The sequence below is a fragment of the Penicillium canariense genome, assembly GCF_028826845.1.
Source record: "Penicillium canariense strain IBT 26290 chromosome Unknown utg000001l_segment0_segment0, whole genome shotgun sequence".
NCBI classification, from domain to species: domain Eukaryota; kingdom Fungi; phylum Ascomycota; class Eurotiomycetes; order Eurotiales; family Aspergillaceae; genus Penicillium; species Penicillium canariense.
In genome coordinates this window covers 4841043-4860684 of record NW_026622728.1, presented here as the reverse complement: position 1 = coordinate 4860684, position 19642 = coordinate 4841043, and the positions used below count along the sequence as shown (strand labels likewise).

General features: G+C 52.8%; 8 protein-coding genes across 8 annotated transcripts; 4 read left to right on the top strand and 4 right to left on the bottom strand.

Moving 5' to 3' along the window:
* Nucleotides 1-2: 2 nt before the first annotated feature.
* On the top strand, nt 3-2338 carry N7482_001620 (DNA damage response protein RcaA; the record flags this gene model as incomplete). The annotated part of the gene is made up of 5 exons (XM_056683745.1): nt 3-39; nt 100-166; nt 206-299; nt 350-501; nt 556-2338. The coding sequence occupies 5 exons, from the start codon at nt 3-5 to the stop codon at nt 2336-2338; spliced, it is 2133 nt and encodes a 710-aa protein (XP_056547351.1).
* A 1063-nt stretch (nt 2339-3401) lies between these two features.
* Nucleotides 3402-4775, bottom strand: N7482_001619 (glycosylphosphatidylinositol-alpha 1,4 mannosyltransferase I; the record flags this gene model as incomplete). The annotated part of the gene is made up of 3 exons (XM_056683744.1): nt 3402-3575; nt 3633-3740; nt 3789-4775. The coding sequence occupies 3 exons, from the start codon at nt 4773-4775 to the stop codon at nt 3402-3404; spliced, it is 1269 nt and encodes a 422-aa protein (XP_056547350.1).
* A 598-nt stretch (nt 4776-5373) lies between these two features.
* Nucleotides 5374-7801, bottom strand: N7482_001618 (uncharacterized protein; the record flags this gene model as incomplete). The annotated part of the gene is made up of 3 exons (XM_056683743.1): nt 5374-6354; nt 6409-7510; nt 7569-7801. 3 exons carry the CDS (start codon nt 7799-7801, stop codon nt 5374-5376), a joined length of 2316 nt encoding a protein of 771 aa, XP_056547349.1.
* A 2175-nt stretch (nt 7802-9976) lies between these two features.
* On the top strand, nt 9977-12733 carry N7482_001617 (beta-mannosidase; the record flags this gene model as incomplete). The annotated part of the gene is made up of 5 exons (XM_056683742.1): nt 9977-10101; nt 10163-11116; nt 11166-11614; nt 11652-11887; nt 11936-12733. The coding sequence occupies 5 exons, from the start codon at nt 9977-9979 to the stop codon at nt 12731-12733; spliced, it is 2562 nt and encodes an 853-aa protein (XP_056547348.1).
* Nucleotides 12734-13497: 764 nt separating this feature from the next.
* On the top strand, nt 13498-14675 carry N7482_001616 (zinc-dependent alcohol dehydrogenase; the record flags this gene model as incomplete). The annotated part of the gene is made up of 3 exons (XM_056683741.1): nt 13498-13637; nt 13702-14429; nt 14488-14675. The coding sequence occupies 3 exons, from the start codon at nt 13498-13500 to the stop codon at nt 14673-14675; spliced, it is 1056 nt and encodes a 351-aa protein (XP_056547347.1).
* Nucleotides 14676-14994: 319 nt separating this feature from the next.
* N7482_001615 (translin family protein) lies at nt 14995-15841 on the top strand (the record flags this gene model as incomplete). Its single annotated transcript, XM_056683740.1, has 2 exons — nt 14995-15170; nt 15235-15841. 2 exons carry the CDS (start codon nt 14995-14997, stop codon nt 15839-15841), a joined length of 783 nt encoding a protein of 260 aa, XP_056547346.1.
* Nucleotides 15842-16693: 852 nt separating this feature from the next.
* N7482_001614 (RPEL repeat-containing protein) lies at nt 16694-17264 on the bottom strand (the record flags this gene model as incomplete). Its single annotated transcript, XM_056683739.1, has 3 exons — nt 16694-16866; nt 16971-17071; nt 17128-17264. 3 exons carry the CDS (start codon nt 17262-17264, stop codon nt 16694-16696), a joined length of 411 nt encoding a protein of 136 aa, XP_056547345.1.
* Nucleotides 17265-18030: 766 nt separating this feature from the next.
* N7482_001613 (uncharacterized protein) lies at nt 18031-19400 on the bottom strand (the record flags this gene model as incomplete). The annotated part of the gene is made up of 2 exons (XM_056683738.1): nt 18031-19196; nt 19280-19400. The coding sequence occupies 2 exons, from the start codon at nt 19398-19400 to the stop codon at nt 18031-18033; spliced, it is 1287 nt and encodes a 428-aa protein (XP_056547344.1).
* Nucleotides 19401-19642: the final 242 nt, after the last annotated feature.

The window sequence follows — 19642 nt, the reverse complement described above, 5'->3', positions numbered from 1 at the left end:
CCATGTGGATCCTGGACTCGACTGGAGACTTTCTAAACGGTGAGCTATTCTGAAGGGAAAGCCGAAAGCATGTGAACTTTGCAGCTGATTCTGTGTCAGGGAAGCGGTTATGGCTGCGTCCCGGGAAGGAGTACCTCTTCGGGCGCATCCTGGTGGATGACGGCATGTTCAATCACGGCCGGAGATGTTGAATGTCAACTAACAGGGTGTTCCTTCTAGTGCGCCATGCTATTCCGAACAAGTCAATCTCCAGGAAACATATGGTCGTTCATGTGTCCCAAGTCGGGCCTCTCGATGGAGTAGGGCCGCCAAACCGGCTGATACTGAAACGTGGTGCTGACGAGGGTAGCAGACTCGGACACACGTGAGGACGACTATCACCGTAACCGATCTCAACTCGAGTCGTGGGACCGTTGTAAATGGTGAAAAGATTGAAGGCAAGCGGGTGCTCAGGGGAGACGAGCACAGTATCATGCTCGGGCATTATCCACATGCGTTGCGGTGCGTTTCTCTGCGTTGTCTGTGCTGCCACTTTGGCTGATAATCCTGGGGTAGGATCAAGTGGGAGCCAGTGATACTTAGCTTCTCGTTTTCTTCTAAAGAGATGCGAGCAGACGATCCTCTCGCTAGGGTTCGCGCTCGTCTCGAAAGCCTCGATATTAAAACTGTCATTCCGTTCTTGGTCAACCAGACCACCCACGTCGTGCAAAGCAAACGAAACACAGCCAAAGGCCTTCAGGCCCTGATCAACGGCAAATACATTGTCGAGTACTCATATGTCGACGCACTCGTCTATGCAGCTACTCCCAGTGACCTCGAGAACGACGCGTCCTTGTCGCCGCTGGAAATCGACTTTGACTCAGCCTGGCCAGACCCAGCCGAACACCTTCCACCCGCTGGAAATGAACCGATCAGCCGTCCCGCTGCGGCTTTTGCCCCCAACCCGTCGCGAGTGAATGTCTTTGAAGGGTACACCTTTGTTTTCGGAGACCCGGCCCAGTTCGAGAATTTGCAAGCGGCAATCAATAATGGCCAGGGGAAGGCTCTCCTTTACCAGATCAAAGATGGAGAAACTACGGCAGCGGAGATTGTACAGTTCATGAGATCTGCTGCAGGTCGAAAAGGTATTGGTGCCGACAGAGACGGGTCAGGCGGCGTAGTGCTTGTGCGATTCCGTTCGAAAGGACGGTTCGAGCCTTGGTCCATCGATGTGGGCAACGAAGTCGCTCTGATGACAGACCAGCGAGTCATCGAGCAGCGAGAATTTTTAGATGCCATTTTGGGCAATGACGCCTCGCCACTTTGTCGCCAGCTTCCCCGCGAGGAAGGCGAGAGTCAGGCTTCTCCTTCTGCCGCGCTGCGAGAGTCTCATAGCAATTCTCCAGTGCCTGCCTCACCACCTGCTGAGGAAACACGCTCATCCATGCCTCGCAAGAAAGCCCGGCATGTCCGCACATATGTGAGCAAGATGAAAACTTTCGATGACGGCTTCGACATGGAATCCATCCCTGTCTATACGCCCGATGGTGGTGACGGGGATGGAGCCCCCTCACAAGCTATCGATCTGGAGCCAATCCAACCTTCTCAGCCCAGTCAAGCTGTGAGCGCAGTGGAAAATGAAGCAGATGATGAAGCTGTTGCAGATTTACTGCCTGGTTCACGAGCAATGAAACGCCGCCGTGCAGAGATGGGTGAAGACCAGCCGGGAGGCCGCGCTTCACGCGTGAAGTCGGAAGCGCCCCCAAAGACGAAGCGTCCCAAACTGGATGTGTTAAAAGCTGCGCGAAAACACCGCGAAGAGGAAGAGGAGCAACAACGACAGGCTGATGAGGATCTACACCCAGCCCAGGATGTGGATGTTGAGAAACTAAGAAACCTCGCTATCGTCGAAGAGATGGACCTACCCGTTCGGGAACCCATTGCACGAGGGAATGAAGGGTCAGAACACTGGGATGAGCGTTGGAATGGTCGTAAGAACTTCAAGCGATTCCGGCGGAAGGGAGAACCCCGACATGTCCGCCAGCGCATCCAGAGTGTGATTGTCCCGCTTGAAGAGGTGACCCGCAAGGACTTCGGCATCGGGGAGCACTACTGGGTCAGCACTCGCAAGAGCCCTGAGGTGAGCCAGGGTACAGACCGAGAAGACCGACATGTGTCCGGTCGCGAGGAGCGGGCCCTATCGCGATCAGAGATTTCGATTCAGCCTTCTGCGACTCCAGACCGGGTTCCTGACTCACAATCGGCACCCTCTCGCAGTCACACTGAGAAACGGCCCCGAGAAACCCGGGACTCGGACAGTGATGAAGAGCCTCGTTTCCGATTTAGGCGCAAACGCTAGCATCTAGGATTAGTTTTCGTTATACTGTTAAAATTGCAAGCGCGGCTTTTGCATTATTTCGCATCGATACCCTCGTCAATATCAATATCAGCCAGTCTCATCTACTTTCCTACATTTACGTCTTGCCAAATATGCTCTTCCCAGCAGGCGTGTGGTTATAACCTCGAGAGCATTAAGCAATTCTCCGGGAGGGCGCTTACAAGAAACGCCCGTTGCGTTGACCCTGCGCGAATAGATGTATGTGTATACCTATCAGGAGATTTTGAAACCCCAGAGGATCATGGGGGGCAAGCAGTGAACAGAAGCCCTTTCTGGACTCAACTGCTGTCTTCTTCCCGAAAAGGATCAATTGTTGGGTTATTAGTGAATCAAATTGACATCTGAATGGAAGGGCTGCCGGATCTTGTCAGGGACTCCTTCCCACTGCCTTTTTCCTGATGATGACATCAGTCAGGGCTGTCGAAACTGTCCACAGATACTGCGAGTCCAGGCCTGGTGGTATAGTGGTATTATACGTGCTTCGGGTCATCCCGAGAACCGCAAAGGTTCTCAGCATGTGCGTGAACCGGGTTCGATTCCCGGCTAGGCCCTTCTCTTTTTGAACCCCTAGCATAGGAAGCTCCATCGGGAATAAGAATATTGATTGATTGATACCGCGAGCCCGATAAACGCTCTCGAGCGTGTGTGGTCTCCAGGGTACCAAGGGTCAGTCAACAAAGGCGGTTATGGGGTCGTTTAGTTTGAGACATGCACACATGACGGACGGGAAGACCTTAAGATCCCCGCGGTCAAGCAGATCAAATCAATGGAAAGCCTGAGTTATCACGCGGGTGAATTGGAAGCGCTAGCTAAATCTTCATTCACAAAAGCAAGTCTGTCGTCCGTCGGCTCAATATTGTATAAAGCTATGTATTCTTTTGCTAAACCCGTTTTAGTACGTCCATTGCTTTGTCGAGTTGTTAGGATAGTTGCTCCACCCTGGTTATCTATCTGCAATGCAATTACGAATCGACACCATTGTATTCTGCAATTAAAATATACATTAGAAAGACAAGTTTTCTCACTACACGGGCTTGAATTCTGTTTTCCCATCTTCACTCTCGCCTCCATCGCGGATGATGATGCCAAGGATCCAGACATTGACGCCAAAAAAGAAAAGCGAAGCCAGGAACAGACCCGGCACAAAAGCAGAGAGACCTAGAAACTCCAGGTTGTAACCCTGTGAGAGCCAAAGAGCCTATCATAATGCATCAGGATAGACCTTCCCTAACGACAGGGTGGATTAATAACATACCTGACCAAGAACCCAGAGAAGGGCAGCCGAGATGCCCAGTGCGGGCTTGCGAATAAGGGAAGAGGAAGGCAGGTAAAACGGGAGGAGAATGAGATACCACAGAAAGTACTGTTGTCATGTAAGCTCAAGTCAAAATATAGATGATTTGAGGCTTACCTGGCTGGTGCACACTTTGTTGAAAGTAACGAAAGCAAAGGTCTGAGCAAGCATGGCAGTTGCCAGGCTCTTCTTCGCAAGAACCAATGGAATAGCAACGACAGCAAGCACAAGTTGAGGTAGGAATGCAAGTGTTTCGAAGCGATAGTTTGCTCCGCCTGCAGAGGCAAGGTAGAGCAGGGTGCTATACGGGGAGAAATTGTGCCGATGATCAATGCGCGTTAGGTGGTGGAAGAAGGTGTGGTGCAAGAACGGCATGCCGTACTGGAAGTACATGATCGCATTTAAGGCAGTAAAAGTGACAAGCGCAGACACAGTCAGCACCACGCGCGATGGGGTGATGAAACCGAGCACCCGTGAGATTAGCGTGGAGTCTTTCGGAGCAGGCGCACCGTCACGCTGGGCATCCCACCACCAGAGAATCGAAGATCCGTAAATAAAGGGGTAGATCTTGAAGTGAACAGCCAATCCAAGGATAATTCCCGCCGTCACAGGTCTTCTAGTCAAAGTAGCCCAGAGCAACGCTGCAACCAGCACGCCGAGCAGGCCCTCGGAGCTGCCGCGGGTGCTGATGTTCGCCACCATCGGGTTCCAGAGCCATGCAGCCGCGACATAACGGAGCGCCCGCTCAGTGGAGAAGTGGTAGTTCCGGCACAGGAGCTGAACAACGAGCCATCCGGCCAAGACATCCGCAAGAGCAAAGAGGATCTTGCCGAATGCAAAAGCCGCCGAGGCCAGAGGCCCCGATACCCCCCATGCAGTTGGAACGAGCATCCACGCCAGAAGCGGCGTATAGCGATAGGTGTCACGCGCATAGGGTGACTGGCCCCTGGCGACAAAGCGGGATGCATCCGTGAACACCATGTAGTCGATATCGGTGTATTTCACGGCGGAGTTGGCGTCTTGCCATCCACCGTAGAGGAGCAGGACCAGGCGTAGAGCCGTGGCAGCCAGAAAGACTCGCGGAGTGGAGTCGAAAAGGGCCATTTTGATGGGAACAGCCATGTTCCGGCAATGCAGAATATCTAAATAATGTTGAGGGGTCGCGGGAGCTCCCTGTTCGGTTTTTGGGTCCGTCGGGCGATCAATGAACCCCGTCTTCCGCAATGGCAGTCCTTTAAATTGTGTAGTGACCCGTTGTTTGTCCAAAATGGGTTATGAGGATCGAAGTCTTCAATTGGCTCGGCTTCCCATGCCCGCCGTCGCTTCTGCTGCGATGTTTACAGATTTCAATCCGAGCCAAATGCCGTTGGCTGTTGGGCTGAGTCAGCATATCCACATCCACAGAATTGCCGTATATGGAAATAGATCGGCAAGCTGGAGAGTCCGGTGTGAATAAGTATGGAGTATGGAGTAGAACGGGCGCACAAGATTGTGATTTGTGCGTGGTATCCCTTCAATAATTCTCTTCCCCTTAGATTTTGGGTATATTTACACTCATTAAGCTGGGAAAACTAAAACATCAACACATGGATTCTCCCGTGTCGCCTCGTGTCCGCCAAAAATAACCTTACATGAACATCCAAACAAAGACGCCCCCAGGGAACGCTTCCAAAAGAAATGGTCAAATAAAGTCAGTTGGCAATCAATAATATAATGGTGGGTTGACAAAATACGAGTCGGGGATGGGCTCAAAATACGGATGAGATCCGAACTTCGTCCCTTTCTCATGATCTGGGGTCAGCAGCGCCATGGCTTCGCTACGAGTATCAAGGTCTGAAAGACCTGGCCAAAGATTATTATCACTCCAGCTGAGATACTCCCAGAGATATTGGCCAGAGTCATCGACAAAAGGTGAGGACAGGGGATCTGCAAGTCCATTCTCACCCAGTGCCATGCCCATGCGAGCAGGCTCGGGCGGCGAGAACATCATGCCCATATCCCGACCAGCGGGGTAGAGGCCGGCCTGAAGTGATCCAGCACTGCTAGAAGTGGGCATATCTTGGCCGCGCTTACTGGCTTCGTAGATGCGCGAAACAGCGTCCAGCGACCGCTTCGCGGTATGCCCATAAGACTGCATCCGCACGAGCGTTGCCATTGCCATCTCGACCTGTGCTTGACAGGACTCAATGGAGGCGCGAGGGTCGTCTGCTGTGGGGTCGTTGAGGAAGAGGCCGACAAGCGGGACGAGAGACGCTTGGAAGGTCCACCAGACAGCATTCCAACCACAGAGCTGATTCAGCTGCGCAGTGGCGGCGATGTTCTGGATAGATAGTTCTGCTACCTCGCGGCATTTCTCGATCGCAATCCGCTCCTCGGCTCGGAGGGCGATATATGGAACGCGTCGCATCGCGTAACTCAGCAGAGTAGGACGGAAGAGCAGCATGCGTTGATTATAATATCGCCACCTCATGACAGTTCGCACGGTTCTAATAGATTCCGAGCATGACTGATGATCCTTGAGTACAGGCGGAAGATTTTCCCACCACTCAAGCAGTTGTGTGTCCGCATGAGCCATCTCTTGATGTTTAACGAGCGGAGCGGCTGCAAGAGACTCCTGGACCTGCGTCGCGATCTTGGCAAAACGAATATTTTCCACCAATGGGAGAATCTCGAGAACGTTATCCTGTGGTAAACTTGTAAGATGAAACCTTGCCCCTTGATCTAAATTGGTACGCACCTTGTCACGGCAATTAGGTTGCCTAACTGTGATGTTGGGACCAAAGCGACCCATGCTCGGCCGGCCCAGCGTCATTCCACCCCAGGTATCCATACAAAAGAGAGACCACCAAACCCGGCGCTTAAGATCCATGGAGGCCAATTTACTTGGGCTCGGTCCTTGCCGGCTTTCAGCAAATTCTTTATGTAGGCCCAGACCGGCTGCCATCCGCAGCGCTGCACCCATGAGAGAATATGCGAGATTCGGTTGGCTGATATAATGACAATACCATCCGCCAATCAACCCCAGAGCTTGGATGGTCTCGAGATGAGAACTTCCAAGAGAGCTCAGACTCAAATGGCTCTTACAGCGCATGAAGTATGTGTGGTGTGTCTGGTCGTCTGGCTTCGAGGCAGCGACACTGCCTAGAGCAAGAACAATGTTGAGCAGCGCGAGCCAGTGCTCGTCCTTTCGGTGACCCATCATATAAGTTTCGCGGAATAACTGCTCATCAATCATCGGTGCAAAGGCCTGGAAGTGCAAGAAATATGCATCCAGCATCTGCATCTCCGTCGGAGGAATAGACGGCTGTGGCGAGGTGACGGGTGGCTGATGACCCCATTCAGACGGCATATCGTACTCCAGACCGGCCTGGTCGCGTGGATGAGTGGGTGGAGTCCGAGTGAAGTATGTCGCACACCCTGGATCAAGCCAGACAATAACTTTGAGCACTGCCTGGATAGATGAGACGCCGAGGTAAGACGATGGCTGCCGGGCGGAGAGAGAGAGGGCGTTGACATCGTCGGAGACGCCTTCGACCAGGTCGGTGGAACTTGGACGACTATCGTCGAGCTCCTCAGGCATGCTTTGGAGGGCCTCGAGATTGTCATCTTCGTTCGACAAGGGCGATACATGGGCTTCTACTGAGGCGGAAGTGGCAGGCGAAGCGGGGTGTGGTGGTGCAGGGGCGCCCTGAACCAGTGATGCGGATGAGGATCCACCTGTCAGCTCGAGCAGCTTCTCCCGTGGCAGATTGACAAGAGACTCTGGCGCAAGGTTAGGGAATAGCTTCCCCAGCACGCTTCTGTATTCGTCGAGGGTAGTAGACAGTTTTTCTACATGTCTATTCCAGCTTCTTAGCTCCCTATTTGTGGGTCAGAGTGAAGGTTGGATAGACATACCTTCTGGATGGCCGGGGGTCCGAATAATGGCACTGCTCTGCCTTCTTATACCACCGACAGGCCTCGCATGGCTTCTCGCCATCGCATTTAATCTTTCGGTGTCGACAGGACGTACAGGCACGGAGAGTTGTGACTCGGCGGCTTACTGAATCGCGCCGTTCGGGAATAGGAGGACGGTTTCGGGCTGGGGTGGCTGCCGTGGGATTTTCGAAGCCCTCGAAAGTGTGGAACATGATGACTGCACGAAATCACACAGAAAGTGTCGGTCGTGAATCACATAGTTTGGGTGTTTTGCGGTCGATGAATAGACAGAACCGGCGGACGAAGATGGTCGTATGATTCCGAGGTTCATAAATTAAACAAAGTAATATGCAGGGTCAGCGGGGGATCAGAACGTCAGGCCTCCGGGGATGTATGTTAGTTAGGGCCGACGGTGGGATGTCATGATCTCTGGAAAGCGGAAAGAAAGGGTGTTCAGTATGGGGAGATAACAAGAGCGAAATCGAATAAGAGGGAAAGGGCAAAAAACAAAAAACAAAAAACAAAAAAGAGGCCAGCGCGAGACTAAGAGCGCAATGACTGACTGCCAAGACTGAAGAGAAATAGTCGAGGATAATAGCCTGCTCCGCCTAAATTCCCCCGCATTTCCAGGGAAAGTGCCCTTTCGTGGTCTCATTCCATGCGCACTACTGGGCCTCGCGAATCCGGGGTCCCCGAATACGGTTTCGCTTATTGGGCGCACGAGGGACAGGCTCGGTGAGTGGTGATGTGCGGGATTAACAGCGCTAACGTGGATCTACTGCGGATGTTGTATGGGAAACTGGTGCTATCCCGACCCTCGTAAGGCCGGACAAGACTTCCATCACTCATCCGCGTCATCATCCTTGAGTGCCGCCATATGAATGACCAGGATTCTGGGGAGCCCCTGGAACACATCTCAGGGTGTGGTGGCTTCCTGTCTGACCGGACGGTGCCACGCGCCAGGCTGACCGGGGCGTCAGAGCGAAATTGCAGAGGCAAATTAAGGATGCCGCATGCTCTTCGCCACAAGTCTGTTCTCTCCATACGCCGGGATCATTGTGACAATTTCTCCAGTGAGGGGGAATTTTTTACCAAACTCCATGGGTTGGGCAGCAGCAGGACATGCTGTGTGAGTACAGACGGAGAAGTGAACCCTGCCCTGCAATAGACCAGATGATCATCTGGGGAAGATGCCTCGCAGAAGGTGCTAATCCAGGGCCTCCCCTTAGACTTTCCGCTGGCCCGGGTTTCATCAGAAGATTTGATTCCCATCTGCAACCCTATGCACGAAGCAGATGTGGCACGCTGAGCTGCAGTTCTCCCCCATGGTTTATTCCCGCTGCCCGGTAAGACTTTGCGGCCTATCGTGTGGCGCCAGGCAAATTAAGTGGCATGGAAACCGAAAAGAGATGAGTCGTCTCAACTATTTCCCAGTTGGTGCTTTGATCAGGCGGGAGGCATGCCTGATATTTGTCCAATTGCTAGCGAAGTGCCACAACCCTAATGCTGAGGTCTTGCCCCGGGCGCGATGCCTCTTTCGAGGTAAGGGTCCGAGGAGATGAGGGGAGTATCCAGCGAGTATACCTTCAAACCCAGAGTTCCCATGCCGGTCTGCATGGCAAGTATGGAAACTTCATCCGCGGCAAAGGGGACATTGAAGGCATAGAGAAAGGGCCCGTATTGATGCATTGCACGGTTTCCTTCCATGGCACCACTAGAAAAGGGTACTTTAGATGCTTGGAACGCCAAGCCTAAGCTCGCCTGTGTCCTCTTGAACCGAAGGCTGGAGGGGCGTTTGCCTCCCGAACTCTGGGGATGAGAGCGCTCATTGGCTCGGCTAGAGGGCTAGCGTACAGTTGGCTCCAGACTAGGTGTTTCGGCAGATCAAGACCAAAAGGCCTGACTGTGTCAAATGGGTCCCCAGGATTCAGTCATGGCTCAAAGGTGAGTCGTACAAGCTAGGGTCCGGAGTCGAGGGAATCCGGCCCGGTGAGTTTGGAAGCGAGAGAGGGGAGTGCTGTTTACCCTGAGAGTTTGGGTGAGCCAGTAGCTTGACGGAGACGACTCCGTGCCCGAATAGGCGACTTGCGGGGTGGAAAGACTGCGCTGGAAAGGCACTTCTGTTCCCCATTGAGCCAGTGTGCTCTGTTCATTCCGTGCTGGACTCCCCACGCAAGGTCCGAAGGAGCACATCTGCGACGCTGAGAAACAGCCCTTCCACCTGATCAGGAAAGTTTAGGCCTTCAATTTAAGGCATTAAAGTCAGGTGGTCGGGGCCTCCGTTCCCAAAAGGGCAGGCGCGTGGGGAAGCTTATCGATAAGTCCAGCGAATTCCGTCTAAATAGCTCCATCGCCCCGATCAACAGTAGCAAATCCAAGCATTTATCATGATGGAATTCTATCGTCAGTCAATCTCCACTGGGTGGAGCTTCCGGGATCGCGATGCCGAGGATTGGATGCCTGTCCCCGTGGTGCCCTCCGTGGTACAACAAGATCTCATTGCCAACAACAAGTAGGAGCTTCCAAATCTCATCTTTAGAACTTGTATTTGACCATTTCATTGCCTGTTGCAGACTAAAGGATCCATTCATCGGCTTTAATGAGTTGAGAGCTCGCTGGGTCAACGAGAAATCCTGGGTATACCGCAATACCTTCCTGACACCAGATATTCCCGCGGGCACAGCAATCGACTTGGTATTCGACGGTCTAGACACCTTTGCCACTGTCAAACTCAATGGCCAAGTCATTCTTCAGAGTGATAACATGTTCCTGGGTCACCGCGTCAATGTAACCAAGGCACTGGAAGCAGAGAGCGAACACACGCTCGAAATCGAATTCGACTGCGCATTGTTGAAGGCCCGTGAGCTGCGGAATCAAGACCAATCCCACAAATGGGTCGGGTTCAATGGAGATCCGGCACGTTTGGCAGTGCGCAAGGCGCAATACCATTGGGGTTGGGACTGGGGTCCGGTGTTGATGACCGCAGGTATCTGGCGTGCCGTGAGGCTTGAGGTGTATACAGCGCGTGTAGCCGACCTATGGCCTCAGTTGCAGCTGTCTTCAGACCATCAGACGGCCGAGCTGACTGCCACCGCCAAATTTGACTCGGTTGCTAGTGGAGACTATACGGCTCGCTTCAGTCTAAGCCTGCGGGGAAATGAGATCGCTAGCCAGGATATCCCCGTATCTGCTAACAATCGAGCCGAAGTGATTTTCCGTGTTAACCGTCCAGAGCTCTGGTGGCCTCACGGTTATGGGAATCAGACACTATATGATGTCTCGGTGTCACTGCTCCGTGGCGTCGAGACAGTGGATCAAACATCCAAGAAGTTTGGTATTCGAACAGCCGAGGTCATCCAGCAGCCGGATAAGCATGGCAAATCTTTCTACTTCCGAATTAATGGGATGGATATTTTCTGCGGTGGATCGTGCTGGATTCCGGCGGATAGCCTGCTAACCAATATCACTGCGGAGCGATACCGCAAATGGATTGAGTTAATGGTGGAAGGCCGACAGATCATGATCAGGTATGGGTAATGCTGACTTTTAGAGAATGAAACGTACTAACTCTTATAGGGTCTGGGGCGGCGGTATATATGAGGATGATGCGTTCTATGAGGCATGTGACGAACTAGGGGTGTTGGTGTGGCAGGACTTCATGTTCGGCTGTGGAAATTATCCGACATGGCCGAAGATACTCGATTCAATCCGCCAAGAGGCAGTCTATAATGTACAGCGACTGCGGAATCATCCTTCGATTGTGATTTATGCCGGCAACAACGAGGATTATCAAGTGCAAGAGTCGGAGGGCTTGACTTATAATTACGACGACAAGGATCCGGAAAGCTGGCTCAAAACAGATTTTCCCGCTCGTTACATCTACGAAAAGCTGCTTCCAGAGGTGGTTGCAGAGCATTCGTCGAGTACATTCTATCACCCTGGCAGCCCTTGGGGTGATGGGAAGATTTCATCTGATCCCACAGTTGGGGACATGCATCAGTGGAATGGTGAAGATTCAATCCTTTGTGAGAATAACAGTTCCCGCGCTAACTGCAGTTTTAGTATGGCACGGCACCCAAGAAAAATACCAGATCTTCGACACTCTGGGGGGTCGGTTTAACAGCGAGTTTGGCATGGAAGCCTTCCCGCACATGTCCACCATTGACTACTTTGTCGAGGATCCGAAAGACAAGTTCCCACAGTCTCATGTGATTGACTTCCACAACAAGGCAGACGGTCACGAAAGACGGCTGGCTACTTACCTGGTGGAGAACCTACGAACTGCCACGGACCTCGAGGTATGGATTCCTACGCTCTAGAACGATGGTCAAATCTAACACGGGCAGACCTACATCTACCTAACCCAAGTCGTTCAAGCGGAGACGATGATGTTTGGCTACAGAGGCTGGCGTCGGCAATGGGGTGATGAGAGACACTGTGGTGGAGCACTGCTGTGGCAATTGAATGACTGCTGGCCTACTATCTCCTGGGCCATTGTCGATTACTTCCTGAACCCCAAACCGGCGTACTACGCAGTCAAGCGAGTCCTCAACCCCATTGCAATTGGAGTACGCCGTGAGCACCATGACTGGAGCGTTGCTCATGCGCAGCCTCCACACACAAGCAAATACGAACTTTGGATCTCCAGCAACAACCCGAGCACAATTCGTGGCAGCGTCGAGCTGCGATTTTTGTCTGTCAACACAGGCCGCGAGATCCGGGCGCCGATCGTCCGTGAAGATATTCTAATTACCCCCAACGGTACTACCAACATCATCACGGATGGTCTAATTGATCATATTGCCGAACCTGAGCCACATGTCTTGGTTGCTCGCCTGTGGGTCGATAACAAAATTGTGGCGCGCGACGTCGACTGGCCGCAACCTTTCAAGTACCTCGATCTGTCAAGTCGGGGCCTTGACATTCAATTGCAGCGTGGATCTTCCGGTCAAGCACTCGTAGTGCTGAACACCCGCAAGCCTGTCAAGTGTCTCGTTATAGAGGAACAGGAGGGGGTCAGACTAAACGACAACGCTATAGACATTGTGCCAGGAGATGAACAGACCGTGGTTATATCTGGGTTGGGGGACCAGTCACTAAAGTATCGGTACCTGGGGCAGGAATCGTGCGGGTTGCTTGGATGAAGCGGTTCCATCTATACTCAGTCCCAGCATCTATGCCCCTCCTCATACATCTTTTTCTCGGTTGGCTGTCCATAGATCAATGATAAAGTGGGATCTTATGTTTATTTGCAATATTTAGATGATATAGGTAGTGCTTTCGAATTTGGAGGCACCTGTCGTACAGATTATGTCAACACTCAGAAATAGTCTCTTCATTTAGGGATGAAGGTTTAGAAATTTAGGTCAAGAGAAGTTGGGGGTTGGAGAAGCTGGGTTTACATTCAGGTTGCCGTCCCATTCTCGATCACCACGTTGTTTCATGCTCCTTGTCGTCTGTCCCACTTCTACCATCTTGAACTCATTTTCATCTCAAATGCTGGCCTAAAGTTACCCGCCAACTTTAATAGATTCGAACTGTTTCTTTCTGGTTTAGCAATTTGAATACTCCCAATTCATATCCTTGTACCATGATTCAATTTTATACCAGTAAGGGGCAAGTCCATTTGAAGGGATAGTTTTGCGAAAATAAGCTACCCGATGACCATTAGGAAATCGAGCCGGGGCAGGTTCGGGGCACTCCCGAGGGTCGGTAGGTAGTTCGGCAGTGGCCAACCACCGTCAACCGCCTACAGATGCTAAACTCCGGCTTGGACCAAACTCAGGTCAACTACCCACTTGCCGTCGAAATCCAACATCTACAGGAAAACAATCCACCAGCGTGACTAAATTCGGCCTTTTACTCTATTTAACTAGATCGCTACAAACCCTAAGACTGAGAACTACCCATGCCGATCCCTCGACTTCAACAAGCTGCTGTGGTGGAGAACCCCGGCGTCGACTTTAAAGTTGCTCTGCGCGAAGATGTTCTGGTCGGAGAGCCAGGTCAAGATGAGATCCTCATTAAACTAAACTGCACAGGCATATGGTGAGAAACCAGCTACTTCCGATGTGTGTTCTTTATGGCTAAGGGAAGATCCACATATCCAAAGTCACTCGGAAGTGCGGGCGGTACTGGGATGGGGTGTCTACAACTCCATTATCGGTCATGAAGGCGTCGGAACTGTGGCCAAGTCCGGGCCCAATGTCTCTCCCTCCCTGCTAGGACAGCGCGTGGGATTCAAGTGGCTGTACAACGCCTGCACCGCATGTTCCGTCTGCCGACGGGGCTTCTTCCAGAACTGTCCCCAACAGCTGAACACCAGTCGGCATGTGCCGGGAACCTTACAGCAATATGCTATTGCGGATGCTCGATTCATAACCAGAATCCCGGAAGGAGTACCTGATGAAGTTGCTGCTCCGCTCCTCTGTGCTGGTCTCACTATGGCCGGCGCTTTGGCCCATCTAGATCACGATCTACAGCCCGGTGACTGGCTTGTCATCTCAGGGTCTGGCGGAGGGCTTGGCCATATTGGTGTCCAACTCGCAGCACGGGTCAAGAAGCTCCACGTCATTGCAGTAGACAGTGGTGATGAAAAGAGAGCTCTCAGTCTAGCCTCGGGGGCTGAGGCTTTTATTGACTTCAAGAAGGAGGATGTTGCAAAGCGAGTCCTTGAACTGACTGAAGAGGGCGCGCATGCAACAATTGTTGTCCCTGGTACCAAGGAAGCGTTTCAAGCGGCGCCCAGCCTGGTCAGGAATATGGGACAGATCATCTGTGTCGGTCTTCCACGAAACGATATTGAAATCCCTATCTCGGCCACTCTGTGTGCTGCTAGAGGTCAGTCTATCTCTAGCGCCGGTATCGATGGTCTTCTTCAGTCTCTGACACCTTCTAGGGCTTTCTATCAAAGGCTCCTCTGTGGGATCCGAAGAGCACATGAGCGAGTTATTGCAGCTCGCCCTCGATGGAGTCATCACTCCTGCGGTCGAAGTGTTCGAATTCTCTGAGACACCGAATCTCATTAGACGCATCATGAACGACGACATTTTGGGCAGGGCGGTCGTTAGAATCCCCCATCATTAGTGGGTAGCTATCAAGAAGAGAGGTACACAGGATGAGAATGAATGTTCCTGCCTGGTTATTCCCCGGAGATGTTCCAGACAATTCATTGCAAACTCAGTACTCAATAAATAATAGAGACCTGCGAATGTTTGCAACCCATTTTTCCTTGCTCTCTCTCCACCTTAAATTTGTTTCTGATGCTTCTGAAACCAAAAGGGTATAATGTCCATCAGCCCCACCTTATCGTTTATCGTTTCTTGCTTATCTTTTATCGGGCAGCGTAATTCCTCCACCATCCTATCACCTCCAACTTCTCCAACTTCCACTTGCAACCTCGTCAATGGGTACTAAGCGCTCTTGGGAAGGGCAGGCCGTCGTCAACATGACCTCCAACGGGTCGGCTGGTCCGACCATCTCGATCTTTGAGAACTTCCGTGACGGCCTCGATGAGCACCACGACCGACGCGAGCGCATCATCAAGGCCAGCCGCGACATCACCGCACTGAGCAAGAAAATGTGAGCTACCTCACATGCCAATTGAAAAATACTAGTGAACTGACCCTGTCATCTCACAAAACAGCATCTTCGCTCTCCAACGCGTGCGAACGACCAACCAACCCATCCCGCCGAAAATCGCACAGGAAAACGACACCCGCCTCGAGCAGATTCAGAAGCTCTTTGCCTCAGTCACCCCTGATCTTACCAGTATCAACGCATGGCGCTACCAGCGCCAGATCAGCGGCGGCATCCAGGAGTACATTGAGGCAATCTCATTCGACCATTACCTCCGCACCGAAACCTTGATTACCCACGCGGAAGTCGCAGCGCGACTACCAGGGATCTTAGTGACAGAAGAAGATTACCTGATGGGTCTTTTCGATCTGACGGGGGAGATGATGCGATTTGCCGTGACAGCACTAAGCTCGGGCAACACGACACCTACAGACGCCGCCAAGGCGGGCATCCTTCTCGACCTCCGCGCTGTCCGTGCACGATGTGAGGCGCTCAGTGTTCCGGGACGACACCGCTCCTTCATGTACAAGGATCTCTTCAAGAAGACGGAGGTTATGCAGAACAGCGTGGAGAAGGTGGAACGCGCCGCGTACGGGATCCTGGTGCGAGGCAGTGAACGGCCGAGTGGTTGGACTCCGGATCTGTCAGGGCCGATGGAAGTTGAGACTCGTTGAGCTCTTCAGTCTAGCGGTTTATCATGCCATATATTTCCTCTCTCAAAACAGGAGTTCAACAAAAGTAATGATTATTCGCTTTGACTCGCACGATCTCTCAAGCCATAGGCGGGTTTCCGGTGCCGGCATTTGCCGTCATCACTCATACAACAGAAGGAACGGTCAAAGATGCTGTTCTATGCCCTAGATACTTTGATATCTCCGAAGTTAAGGCTGCAATGAGAATGCAAATTATCCAATGGCAGTTACAAAAGCTTCCAACGAATTTGTAACTTGCCTTGAAATTTCCCGCTGTCACCTGCAGGTACTACCAGGATCTATCAAGTACTTCCAGCCGCGGAGACTTCTTTCCGTGAATCTATGGGGTTTTTATAAATCCTGCAGCCAGGCACCGTACGGAACGTGCACCTGGAGACCAGTGGTGGACTCCCAAGGCATCTTCATCGCAGGGGAAACCGAGATATCCACTCCACATCTCAACTACCACAGGCAATATGGCATATATGGCACGTGTAAAATGGACACCTACCAATCCTTTTATTTACACAGGGTAAACACTATGCTACGAAAGTCCGGGGGAGTAAGAAACACAAACTAAGAATGTGGGGGATATCGACAAAAGCGTCACAGTGACATCACCACCCGCAAGCGAGCAACAGTCCCGACGCATGTAGCCCAAAAAGCACAAGGAAGCATAAAAGTAATGCCATGATTCGCATAATCTCTCGTATTGTCAATTAACTCGTCCGTTACCCAAGTTGAGAGTCCGTCGAGGGTCATTCGAGCTTCTCATCCCGTGCTCGGTAAAACGAAAACCGTGACCCCGCAGACAGCAAAACAAACCCACGCCAATCACGCGGAGCGCGGGTCCTCGTCTTCCGTCAGAATACCCTGAGTTATGAGCTCATCGGGCTCTGGGCGGTTCTGAATCTTGTGCTCCAGGTTATCAGCCAGCATGTGGCGCTCGAGTTCGCGGGCGTTGGCTTGCAGGGCCGGCGCGGCGGTGGACGCGGGGAGAATATTGCCTTTGCTAGTTAGTACAGAGCCGCACCGATAGCGTAGCCTGATAAGACGGTGGTATAGCAGGGTGAGAAGGTGTGTAGAATTGAGAGAGAAAAGGGGGATATACGCTCCACCAGCTCGTCCCGTTCGGGTCTCTTCTCCAAGCTCTTCTTTAGGTTGTCCGAAGCGCGCTGGCGGTCAAGCTCCAGTTGGGCAGCTTGCAGAGAACTGTGACACGCGTCAGTAGAATGTAGACCAGTTCCAGGTGCAGAAGCGTCATGTACGGGGCCACACTAGTGTTCAGCAGGATATGGCGGTTCTTGAGGTCCTGCATGTCTGGGCGAGTCTGGAGGTGCTTCTCCAGCGAGTTGCGACGCTCGTGAGGCGAGGCGCTGAGGGGAGTCTCGTCGATAGCGGACATTATTAAATGATTGAATGCGTGGATAGGTGGATAGGTGGATAGGTGTTAGTGGGAAGGGGTTAAGGAATGGGCGGAGCGATCGAGAGGTTCTCGAGGTGGAGGAGGAAGAGAAGGAAAGAGGAGCGTCAAGTGATGTTATGCAAGTCCCACGGGACCGTCACGCGGGGAACCCCAGCCTGTCCCACAGGCCGCATACACTGCTATCACAACAAAGTCCTACAGCTAATAGCATTACAGTTTAAGGATAAACGGTTCAACACGCGGCTGCAAAATAGAATCCTCTTATAAGGTCTGAGTAAATGCAAATCCACCATCGTATATGATCGCCCAAGGTCACACCAAAATAAGCAATTTCTCAGATATCAGGGAAAGCGGAGAGCCATAGGGCATCCAATATGCTCTCAAGGAAATTCCAGGGTACAAAGGCACAATGGGCTTTTCCGAGGAACAGATCCATGGCAGCACTCCAACCGCGAATCGAATCCTCCCTCCGGGGTTCATCGGCTCATCGTGTTGTCCGGGGTGTTCGACGCTGCCACACGGTCTGGAAGCCATCGCCGGGGAGATGGAGATGGAGAGGGGAAGAGGGTAGAAGCGTCCTGCAGGCAACTCACAGTCCGGATTCTCCTTCGTGCAATCATATCCGTCCTGCAAAGGGAAAGAAGACAAGCCCGTTCCGGTTTTGGATGCATTGGTTCACAAAAAAAATGCTTGATCTGCAGAAGAGCTCGATCAGGTCGATTTCTCAGCAGACCAGCTCTTGCACTCAAGGAACCCAGAGCTTGCCCCGTCCACGACCATTGCCTCGGCCAGAGCCACGAGTAAGTCCTCCACGGCGTCCACTAGGGGAGCGACGAGAAGCCCCGGCGATGCCACGAGCAGCACCCTGCTGGGTGCTCAGATCCACGGTAGGCGGCGTCTTGTTCGAGCCACCCAGGGAGCGGCTGAAGGAGTTTGGATCAATCGGCTGGGTAGGAACCTCAACGGTGGTCTCAACAGCGGCTGGAGCGGCCTTCGAAACGGCCTTCGAGACAGTTTTCGAGACAGTTTTCGAGACAGCCTTACGAGAGGATCCACCCCGAGCACCACGAGAAGGGCCCTTGCCGCCGCGGCCACCACGTGGGACAAAGACCAGCTCATCCTCGTCAGAGTCATCCTCATAGGACAACAGGGTCTTGGGTTGCTCCGTGGGTTGGGTCTGGGTCTTCTCGACGTATTTGCAGCGGTTCTTGTACTCGCGCTCTTCGTATTGGACTGCGGTGCGCAGTTGAAGAATATTCTTCACGCCGATACCGAACTTCTGGGCCCACACCTGAGTCGCGCGGTCGTTCGTCACTAAAATGCAGTTCTTGGCAGACTGGTCGGCATCTGGGCCGCTGTGTAGCCGCCACAGCAACGCGCTCAGCAACGGGCGCAACTCGGCCGGCGCGACCGGGATGGTAGAGCCAGATTCGGTACGTTGGTGCCCAAACTTGGGCTTGTCGACAGTGCTGGCGCTACCGTTCTCGTGCTGGGCGCATTCAGGACTGGTGCGCGAACTGCGAGACGAGGTGCGCGATCCTGGACCACTGGGAGACCCGGCGGAGGTGATCGATGCGGCCTCGGTCTCTTTCTTGAAGTTCAGCTTGCTCAGCAGCATCTGCGACAAATCCTCCGGACCGGAGTTAACAGTGTTCTTCTGAGGCTCCTCGGGCGCCGACTCAGTATGTTCTGCCTCATCAATAGCCTCGGGTTCCTCCTCGAATTCTGGCAGGAAGAATTTCTCTGCATCCTCCCACCGCTCGTACTGCTCCATCGGGCCCTGGAGGGTGATTCGGTCCGCCGTGATGTGATCCTTGCCGGAGGTAACTCGGTCGAGGAAGCGAACAGCCTCGCGGGCATTAATGGCGGTTTGCGATCCCGCTCGCTTGAGGGCGTGGAGCCTTTCGAGGGCTGAAAGTGGAGGGGGAAGAGGGTCAGATCAGCAATGTGCGATGTCGCAGAGTAAAAGACTTTCTCAGAACTAGGCTACATACTGTAAAGAGGGACAATCAGATCGATGGCGCCGTTGGTGGTCCATTTCTTGATCTCGCTGATGTTGGTGGTCAAAGCCGTCTCGTCCACGGCGCAGTGAATGACCTTGCGTCCGGTCGACATGGCGAGACTGGAAACGAGTGTCTTTTAGGAGCGGAAGAGGGCAAAGGTGCCCTAGACCGGGGAAACGGTTGTGTTGACAGCCGCGACTGGGGAGGTCGGGGTGGTCAGCAGGGAGCCTACGAAGGAGGTTTGACGATGGAGGGACATGAGAATGTGGGGGCGCAGAGAGCGGGTGGTCGGTATGACGCGGATGGGAGAGTGCACTCACAATGAGAAGCCTGAGGGCAAGGAATCATCTGCAG